Source organism: Tachypleus tridentatus, chromosome 2, assembly GCF_004210375.1.
Source record: "Tachypleus tridentatus isolate NWPU-2018 chromosome 2, ASM421037v1, whole genome shotgun sequence".
NCBI classification, from domain to species: domain Eukaryota; kingdom Metazoa; phylum Arthropoda; class Merostomata; order Xiphosura; family Limulidae; genus Tachypleus; species Tachypleus tridentatus.
In genome coordinates, this window is record NC_134826.1 from 70,314,533 (window position 1) to 70,325,911 (window position 11,379).

General features: G+C 37.0%; 1 protein-coding gene across 2 annotated transcripts in view; it reads right to left on the bottom strand.

Moving 5' to 3' along the window:
* Nucleotides 1-1,310, bottom strand: part of su(f) (cleavage stimulation factor subunit su(f)) — a 59,920-nt gene extending 58,610 nt beyond the window's left edge. For both annotated transcript variants that reach the window (XM_076488363.1, XM_076488362.1), the window contains exon 1: nucleotides 1,198-1,310. Coding sequence is in view for 1 of the 2 variants with exons in the window: in XM_076488362.1 (XP_076344477.1) it covers nucleotides 1,198-1,203 (6 nt within the window). In the remaining variant the exon portion in view is untranslated. The remainder of the gene's footprint in view (nucleotides 1-1,197) is intronic.
* Between the last annotated feature and the right edge of the window lie 10,069 nt (nucleotides 1,311-11,379).

The window sequence follows — 11,379 nt, forward strand, 5'->3', positions numbered from 1 at the left end:
AATTAAAGGTTCAAAAAGTCTGACAGTTACTATGACAAATACCTGTCCAGTTGCTACTAGGCCTACTTCAGGGCACATGATTATCTCAAACTTCTGTCATCAATCTTAACCAGGAGTTAATTATTTTATTACCTGTTGAAACAACAGTTATACAGGAGATGTTAGCATGCTTCTGTGATTTTACTTGTATGGTAAACAGACATAATGTTGTAGCTCTGATGCAAATTGAACATCTGTGTTCACATTTTATTGATACAAACATTGTCAATTTGTAGATTTTGTCATCAACAAAACTACTAGCAAAACACAATTCTGGCAAAGTTCAGAGTGATCTTTGTTATTCAAATCAACTTTCTTTCTTATTATTATTAGCTGAAGGGTTAGAAAAACTCAGCTAGTTATGTTACTTTTGGAGTTATATCTAACACCTGTGCAACACAATTTAGTATAGTCTTAAAATTCATGTATTTACAACTTCGAAAATCAGTCATCAAGTTTCACTTTATTCTCCTGTAAGTTCATTTGTAGCTCCAAAAGTTTAAAAAAATCACATGAAAATGCATACTTTTATTTTTATTCATTGAAATACAATGTTTAGATAGTGAAATAGTATATAATTAAAATTATAATATTGACACCCTTGTTTTTACTATTAGCAGTAGGTAAAAGAAAGGCCAAGTCAACGTATATAACATATTCACATTATTAAAAATAAAGAACAAAACAACAAACAAAGCCAATGATAATTCGGCGTTTAACTTCAAGTTTTAACAAAGAACTATACTATTTGACCCACGTGTACAGGCTGATAATAATAATTACATAAAAAGCATTCACTTTCACAAACACAACATTATTAAATCTTAAAGATAAGTTGACTGTTAATATTCTTGTCTTAAGTTTCAGCCACACGAACGAAATTTACACGTGCTAAATATGGCGTCTCGTAACCGTTACCGTAATGGCAACGCCAAGCCTAAATCTACTTTCTGAATATCAGTTAATGTTACCAGCAATGTTCAATCTAGCTTTGTGTTACTGCGAGGGTTACATACTGTTACCAAAAGAATCTTTTATCCCAAACTTAAAAAAGGTTAGTTAGATTGAGTTCACATTTCTTGAAAAATAAATTAATAACCGATAAAAAAAATTTAAACATTGTAAATTTAGGAAAACAAACATTTATTAATAATTTACCTCCATCCCAATCACTTCTGCATAAAAGATTCTCTAAAATGCAGTTTGATAAGCGCAACCAGCAGAGGTCGCACCATTATCAAAGTTACTTGTTGTATAGACAAATAGATAAAGATTAATAGCTATATGGCGTCAAATTAAAATTAAACTCAATTTATTTTATGCTCAGTTTATCAAAATAAATTTATCTAAAATAATTCATTCAGTATTTCGTAGTATTAATCTAAATGAAGTATTCACAAAAATATTTGTTTGTTTCTTGTAAAGCACAAAACTGCACAACGAGCTATGTAAACTATGCCCATCTTAGGAATTGAGCCCCAAATATTAGTATTATAAGATTTCAAGCAGATTCGCCATTTAGGTAGCACAGGAGGAGTTAGTTACATCCATGCTTAATATTATTTAGTTATTTGTCTCTTGGTGTGTCAGTGGTAAGTGTATGGACTTACAAAGCTAAAATTCATGTTCAAATCCACGCGGTGAACAGAGCGTGGATATCCAATTGTATAGCTTTATGCTAAAATCAACAACAGCAAAAATGTTAATTTTCGGCACAATACTTATATATAAAATATATAATTCTGAGTTGCTTGGATAATTATTAAATAACACTGCACAACAAAGTTTTTGCTTCTTGAACACTGTTGGGTGTTCCTTATAGATTTTTGGCTTCTAATCACGAAAATCACATCCAAATTTGCCCATCACGTACCGTTTCATCGAAATCTTCAGTTTTGTTACAATGGAAAAACGATATCAGGGCGACTGGAATCCGTTAATGTTTGCTGACTACTGTTGGACGCTGCAACGTGATGTACCGGACATTAAATACAAACGAAAATCAGGATCAAAACACATTTAATTATGTGGAACTTAATAGTATATTAGAAACACAAACGCAATTAACTACGTTATTGCCGGTAAACAGTTAACTGTCTATTTTTCAGAGTTCCTACGTGATGAAGCAAAACCAAAACTATACTTGTGCATACCCACCAGGTACCTGTCACAATCAGCAAAAACTTTTCAGGAAGCAAAACTTTTCAAAGAAATTGTTGTGTGCAGTGTGACTAGCTGGCGTACCTGTCCCTTGAACGGAAGTTCCGTAAGTTCATGATTAATAAAAGGATATGTCAGGACATGAGAAGTTGTCCCCCTTATATGTAATTGTAATAAAAAATGCAAAATGTGAATTCACAAGTTTGCATGTACCTCCTCATGGACCCAACAAACCCTCATGCCAAATTTGGTGAAGATCCATCAATAGGGGGCGATATAGTGGTTTTAAAAAAACGCATATAAAACTCGCAAAAGTAAAATTAATATTTTATATGTATCCTCGTATGAACCCAACGGACCTCCGTAATAATTTTGGTAGAGATCTATTCATACCCTGCGAAGTAGTTTCATGGGTAGTTACATTAAGACAATGGACATTATTATTCTATTTATATAGATGACAAGCAACAGACATTGGACAGTAATATTATATCTATATAGTTTGTTTGTTTGTTTTGAATTTCGCGCAAAGCTACTCGTGGGCTATCTGCGTTAGCCGTCCCTAATTTAGCAGTGTAAGACTAGAGGGAAGGCACCTAGTCATCACCACCCACTGCTAACTCTTGAGCTATTCTTTACCAACGAATAGTGGGATTGACCGTAACATTATAACGCCCCCACAGCTGAAAGGGCGAGCATGTTTGGTGAGACCGGGATTCGAACCCGCGACCTTCCGATTACGAGTCGAGTGCCTTAACCATCTGACAAATTACACTATTCGTTGGTGAAAGAGTAGCGCAAGAGTTGGCCGTGGGTAGTGGTGACTAGCTGCCTTCCTTCCACTTTTACACTACTAAATTAGGGACAGCTTGCGCAGATAGCCCTCGTGTAGGTTTGCGCGAAATTAAAAAACAAGCAAATATATTAGACGACATCACAGAAAATCCGAATGTAACAGTGAAAAATTGCAGAAACATATCCTTATATGCGCGTGACGTCACTCACAACTGGACAGATATTATAAACAGTGAACATGAATCTTAGCCATAAACAATTCGTTTCATTGATTTTTAGTAGGATAAAATAGCTTAGTATTATAATTAACATAAGAACAATTATTTCCATGAGTGTTGGCCCAATAAGGACGTGTTTTAACGATGTAAATGTTTGTTTGTCTGTTTTTGAATTTCGCGCAAAGCTATATGAGGGCTATATGCGCTAGCCGTCCCTAATTTAGCAGTGTGAGACTAGAGGGAAGGCACCTAGTCATCACCACCCACTGCTAACTCTTGAGCTATTCTTCCAACGAATAGTGGGATTGACCGTCACATTATAACACCCCCACGACTGAAAGAGCGAGCATGTTTGGTGCGACCGGGATTCAAACCCGCGACCCTCGGATTACGAGTCGAACGCCTTAACCCACCTGGCCATGCCGGGCCTTATTACTAGTCGAACGCTCGAGGTAACTGACAGAAATATAACTCACACATTAATTTATTCTTAAATTATACTTTCGTAAATATTCAAATACTTTCTTAATTAATAATTTCAGAAAGGTTTTAAAACTTTTTTCTTTTTACTTTCAAATTTAATGTCTTATCTTACATTTAAAAAAAACTCCTTGGATAACCCGTCATAGTTTATTCATCAGTAAACAGTATAATTATAGGGCTATAAACACATCAGTAACAATTTATTCGATGACGGGGAGGAGAATTTTGTCATTTTCAATGTCTACAGTGCAGATGGTGGTGGATCGGTACAAATTTGGAGCTACACCAAGTCAATGGTGTGGATAACCTACACAAAATTAATGGCTCCCTGACTGTTGGAAAATACGGGTAAGTGGATACATTTTCCAGTGATATCTAGTGTATAGTAAATGTAATGAAACAATATCCGATAGCAAAGAAGCTGGCGGAACACTCATATGTCCACCGCTTTGTCTACACAGACTCTTGATATGAACACACACACACATGGTCCAGCACACAACAATTAACCTTCAGTTGTGTTTTATTAAAACGTATAAATTCATAATTAAGAATATATAGTGTTCGGGAGGAACTTAGAAACGGATAAAAAATAATATCAGTACAATCAAAGTTCAAAGCCAATGATGCAGTCGTTTGTTGTCGCGCCGTGTATCGAAGCTTGAATATACTACTGGAATGAACAATATGTTGTTGTTTTTTAACTATTTAAATTTTACAGAAATTATTTTATTATTTAGGCATTGGAAGAGCGTTTACTTTATGTATTTATTTGTTGTTATCTTTCAGCTACATAGGATCAATTTCACAGTTTGTTATCGGTTTAAAAATAATTCTTGATGACGAAAAACTCACTTGAAATAAAAATGTATCTCAGAATACCTTTTGTTAACCTGAAGATGACCTAGAAAGGTCGAACCGTTGTTCTCTGCTTGTCTTGTTTTGTTTGTTTGTTTTTGAACTTCGCACAAAGCTACTCGAGGGCTATCTGTGCTAGCCGTCCCTAATTTAGCAGTGTAAGACTAGAGGGAAGGCAGCTAGTCATCACCACCCACCGCCAACTCTTGGGCTACTCTTTTACCAACGAATAATGGAATTGATCGTAACATTATAACGCCCCCACGGCTGAAAGCGCGAGCATGTTTAGCGCTACGGGGATGCGAACCCGCGACCCTCAGATTACGAGTCGCACGCGTTAACGCGCTTGGCCATGCCGGGCCGAAATAATTTCCGACGAGGCGGATATGAACTAGTCAGCTTGTCAATAAAAGTGTTGAAAAAGAAGATAAGTACCCTCCGATATTCTGAATATTTATTTTGTGTTCTGATTATATTAATTTTCTTTAATATGAAATTAAGGTTTTATCTCACTCAAAGAGTGAGTTGAATTAATAGTTTAGTTAGATCTTGGAAAATTACGTTATGAATAGCAACCGCAAATAACAGGAGAAATGCCCAGGATACGAATAAAGTAGTTAAAACTAAAAACATCACTTGAGTTAGTTAAAGAAAAAAAGGCTGAAGGCTGAGTACAATACTAAACAAAGTAGCATCAAGAAACTGTCTGTGTATTTATGAAATATTTCTGTTTTAGACTGAGAGAATATGGCGTTATATCAGTAATTACATCTTCTATCTGCGCCATCTTGGTTTTCCCAAGTAAAAAGAGAGAGAGTTTAACGTACAAACATCTTCAGATTTGTGTGTGTGTGTTTTTTTCTTATAGCAAAGCCACATCGGGCTCTCTCTGAGCTTACCGAGGGGAATCAAACCCATGATTTTAGCGTTGTAAATCCGTAGACTTACCGCTGTACTAGCGGGGGGCGTTTCCAGATTTAAATAGGGCAATGTCACAGAAAAAAATAGACACAAATTCCATAATTGTGTGTGTGTGTGTGTTTTGTTATAGCAAAACCACATCGGGCTATCTGCTGAGCCCACCGAAGGGGAGATCCATAAATAAATCTCCAACATCATCTATAAGAAAGAGCTAAGATAAACATGTCATCAGCGTGTGTGATTAGGGCAAGGAATTAGGTCAGTATTGCACAAGACGAATTTCTAATAAGTGAATGTCTGTACTCGCTATAAAAATCGCGTATATGTAAACTTTGTGAAATTACATAATTATCAAGTATACAGTTCATTAAGCTATACCCAGACAGTTGTTTTATTTATTAAGACTTGGCCTTTTCGTAAACACTCTTAAAGTTTGAAACAACACTGTATAGAAACATATTGTGACAACATAAGGACTTTTTTTTACCGTTTTTCAGCCGGGGGTGGCTCATTGGTTATATCATGCCAAGCTTATGAATCTGAGAGTTCGTCTTTCGCGACTCGTTGACGTAAAAAACAACAACAAAACGCGCTTCGCAGTTTTAAACCATGGATGCGTTATGAGACTGACAACCAAGTTCCACTATTGGATAAAATAAGAATAGCCTAAGATTCGGATTTTAAGGGTTGTTTTCCTTATTGTATATCTGTTCAGAAGTAAGATGATCATTTTCAGATAGTCCTTGTGTAGCTTTGGGCGAAATTCTAAAGCAAACAAACATAGAAATTAAAGATACGCACACATATTTATCCTTTAGAATAATTCGCGACGAACGTATTTTGCTGTTGAAACGTTTCATGGCATTCAACCCATTGAACCATCGGCAATCTCGATACGATTGATTAATTTATTTGTTTTAGACGTTACCAAGAAAATTGTGAACAAAATAAGATAATTTTCTAGGTTAGGAAACAAATTTCGCAGCGTTATTTCCAGACAAGTCTTGTTTAAGTAAACAAGTCCCCAGCGGTAAGTCTTCGGACTTACGATGCTAAAATCAGGGGTCCGATTCCCCTCGGTGGACTCAGCAGATAGCCTGATATGGTTTTGTTATAAGAAAACACAGACACACTCTCTCAAGTGAACAATGTCTGTATCGCTCCCCGCGAGGATCTTATCAAAATTATAATGTAACAAGTCCTCAAGATCACAGTTGAGAAACCAGAGGACAGAGTAAGGGGTTGCAATCCAAAAAGTTTTTATATTTTGTTGCATAACTTCATAAATGTTAAACTATGTTTAAAATAAGTACATATGAAAGGCCCCGGCATGACCAAGTGGTTAAGGCACTCGACTCGTAATCCGAGGATCGCATGTTCGAAACCCATCACGCCAAACATGCTCGCCCTTTCAGTCGTGGAGGCGTTATAAAGTGACGGTCAATCCCACTATTCATTGGTAAAATAGTAACCCAGCATTTGGCGGTAGGTGGTGATAAATTAGGGACGGATATTGCAGATAGCCCTGGTGTAGCTTTGCGTTTCAAAATCTCATCTCCACTAGAAAACAATTTAAAAACAACAAATCGCATGTGTACAATGCATACCTAATAATGTATAATATTTAACAATTACATCACGTGTCATCAAACCAGCATATAACAACACTACCTGTATTTAGACAACATTGTTACGCCCTCCACAAGTATTAAAACACAATTTTTAACATTACATGTCCACAGACTTACCGCTAAGCTATTAAGGAGCTTCTAAGCGACATTTAATACTTTTTTTTACATAATTGTTTGTTGTTTTTTGCACATATTTTGCTTCTGACGTCCATAATTATCAGGGAAATTAATGTTTAATCACACAGGTTTCACTAAGTTTTGGAAAGAGTGTTTTTAGAACATGGCAAAGCGTGTATTTTAGTCTATATCTATAATTATCTAATTATGCCTAACACGTTACCCGAAACCTAGAGCCGACTTTTGGCAACTCTAAATGCATTACCAGTGATTTTTCTATACACTGTTAACAAAAATAAAACTGCACTTCGAGGCTTCCGTCATTGAAAAATGTCTACGATAACTTTCACCAATCAGAAAGTATTATACATCACGTCAACCTCTTTCTCTTTCGTGACGTGTATTTTAGAAACTGCACATCTCAATTTCTAATTCATTTGACGCACGTACATAAACCTTATTTATTAATCCATGCTTGGCTAAACCGTAACCATGTCAACAATAAACACGCAAAGGCATTAATAAATAAGTTCTAATGAACTAATAACACCAATAATGCATTGGTGGTGGAAATATTGCAATCGACAGTGACGTAACGGTAGGCTGCTCAGCGTTGGGGAAGAAAAATTGTTTTCTAATGTCAGAAATACGAAATTTCTTCAAACAGAAAAAGTTTGATATTATATTTTAAAGTAAAAAATACCCGTTTCATCTATTTACTTATTTATTGTCAGAAGTCTTCGAGGTGGAAATGAGGAATCGTGGAAAGAACACGCTCTACTCTATAACCTGGGCATATATAACGCTGAGAACGCAGTGTAGTTAATTATCTTACCCATTCCTGGTCAGTCCATCTCCCTGTGGCTCATCGGCAAATCTGCAGGTTTATGACACCTAAAATTGAGTTTCGATACCTGCGGTGGGCTGAGCACATAACGCTCATTGTGTAGGTTTCCGAAGAAACTTCTGGCCATCAACTTGTACGTAAATACTGCATTAATTTAATTGTTGTTAACGTGTAATAAGAGTAAACCACAAGTCATTAACTACTATATAAATACTGCAGTAATTTAATTGTCTGTTGTTAACGCTGTTGTTATTTTAGAGCAAAGGTACAAAACTATCTATCTGCGTTCTGTCTCTATGTGAAGATAAACCCCTGAATTTTAGATTTCACAAACTGTTGGCGTTTTCTTATTGCAACGTTGATTACACAATGGACTTTCTGCGCTTTGTCTCACACAGAGGTCGATTTTGTTTGTTTGTAGTTAAAAAAAAAAGCTATACAATGGGCTATCTGTGCTCTGCTCACCATAGGTATCAAATCCCGGAGTTTAGCGCTGTAAGTCTGTAAACTTACCGCTAACGAACGGGGGGAGTGTTTAACCCTCTGAAAAAAACACAGAAACTGTGACAGCAATAACATACAATAACTTTATCCAGCATGTTAATAGTTTGATTTGTTTATTTTTTGCGCTAGCCGTCCTTAATTTAGCAGTGTAAGACTAGAGGGAAGGCAGCTAGTCATCACCACCCACCGCCAACTCTTGGGCTATTCTTTTACCAACGAAGAGTTGGATTGACCGTCACATTATAATGCCCCCACGGCTAAAAGGGCGAGCATGTTTGGTGCGACCGGGATGCGAACCCGCGATCCTCCGATTACGAGCCGTACGCCTTAACCCACCTGGCCATGATAGGAGTAATTGTCAAACTTTAATATTCGGCCAAATAGGAGTAGCCCACAAGCTGACTAGCTGACTTGTTTCTAATTTGTCAGTCCAAGGACATGACCAGAGGCCCGGCATGGTCAGGTGGTAAGGGCGCTCGGCTCCTAATCTGAGGGTCGCGGATTCGAATACCCTTCGCACTGAACATGATCACCCCCTTTCAGCCGTTATAATGTGATGATCAATCTCACTGTTCGTTGGTAAAAGTGTAGCCGAAGAGTTTGGCGCTGGAGAGTAATGACTAGCTGCCTTTCCTCTAGTTTTACACTGCTAAATTGGAGAAGGCTAGCGCAGATAGTTCTCGAGTAGCTTTGCGCGAAATTCAAAAACAAAGAAAACAGATATCACCAGACGCAGGCCAAGCATGGCCAGGTAGTTAAGGCACTCGACTTGTAACCTGAGGGTCGTAGTTTCGAATCCCTGTCACACCAAATATGTTCGCTCTTTCAGCGTTATATAGTCACGGTCAATCGCACTATTCGTTGGTAAAAGAGTAGTCCAAGAGTTGGCGGTGGGTAGTGATGACTAGCTGCCTTCCCTCTAGTCTTACACTGCTAAATTAGTGACGGCTAGCGCAGATAGCCCTCGTGTAGCTTTGCGCGTAATTCAAAACAAACCGTAACCAGACACAGAAATGGTATTTTGCGTAGCTTTGTCCGAACATTGTGTAATAAACTGATTTGGCCCGAAGCTGAAAATAAGTTGAAAATCAAAGCAGTCTGTAAGCTCACGAAGTCGTGGCGAAGGTGTTTAGCTTATTAAAAAACTAGATAATTCTATATCAGGTTAGACTGAATAAAAACTGAAAACTCATCTGTATCAACAAATCGTCACCACTTTAAGCACGTGGTGATGTTTTCTCTCTTTTGAAGCTAACGGGATTTTGTTAACGTCACTATAAAATGGTAAAATAACGTAAAAATGATGACGCTTCCGTTTTATAACGGTTAGAAAAGCTTTGTTTCTCAGTAAAAATTCATTATCTTAGCAACAGCCCTTATATTTCCTAGTAATGATTTATTATCTTAATAACTGCCGTTATGATTCTTAGTGACAGTATTACCAACTTCCTTGAGTTCTCAGGGAATTAGTTAGTGGCAAATTGTAGAACCTAAAAAAACAACATAACATGTCCTAAAGAGCAGGCCATTTTATTAATAACGAAAAATTAAAGTACTTTAATATGCTGTCTTTTTTGTATGTTCGTTTGTTTTTGAATTTCGCACAAAGCTACTCGAGGGCTATCTGTGCTTGCCGTCCCTAATTTAGCAGTGTAAGACTAGAGGGAAGGCAGCTATGGAAATTATTACTAATATCGTTGTATTATTGAGTTACAAAAATGATCGTGGAATTAAACTGGAAAATATAAGCATTTTTAGGTCTTTTCGGTGTTAAAACACATAACGGGTAATAACGCTTTATAGCTGAACTATCAGGTCATCCCTTAAGTAATGTCCGATTTTAGGTTCAGAAAGAGAGAAAGAATTTTAAATACTTTTAATATTATTTAATCAGTATGTTCCATCATTATTCATTACTTCCTGCCAATGATTCACAAAAGCTTCTGAATGCCACTTCTATAAAATCCTTGGGATTTGGAGGAAAAGAATGTAGAGAGGGTAGTTTTGACATCATCATGTGTTCCAAGCTCTTTTCCATCAAGATAGTTCTGCAAATTTCTGAATAGATGATAATCAGATGGGACAAGGTCTGGAGAATAAAGAAGATGTGGAAGTTTTTACCAGTCTAGCTGTTCAATCTTTGCAGATGTGATCCTTGCTGTATGGAGGCCGTTCATTATCCTGGTGTAACACAACACCTTTACAATTGATCAAAGTAGGCTTCTTTTCTTTCAGTGCAACATTCAAGTGCTCTAACCGTTAACAATAGAAATCTGATGTAAGTGTTACGTTGAGTGGCAGCAACTTAAAATGGATCACACCAACAATATCCCATCAAACACTTAAAAACGCTTTCCTATGGTGGAGGTCCATTTTGGGCTGTGCCTTAACCAGTTTACCTACAATGAACCATTATCTGCAACGCTTAACATTTTCATAAAATATCCATTTCTCATCTCCAGTCACTAACCTGTCCAAAAAAGGTGAGTTACGTTCACGAGAGAGCAGTGAAGTGCAATTGTCCACTCTTGCTCTAAGGTTTGCTTCTGTCAAATCAGGGTGGGGACAAGTTTCTACGTTTTGACACCTTTCCAAGTCGTTGTAGATGACGGTGAACTGTTGAATAGGTCGAATTAAACTTCTGTACTAGTTCTTCAACTGTTACAGAACAATCTTCAACAAGTGTAGCCAGCAGCAAGTTATGATTAAACTCAACAGGACAACCTGAACATGATGCATCACTTAAGCTGTAGTCATCTGACCTGAACTTCTGAAAACATCTTCGACATTTTCTTTTATTGAGAGA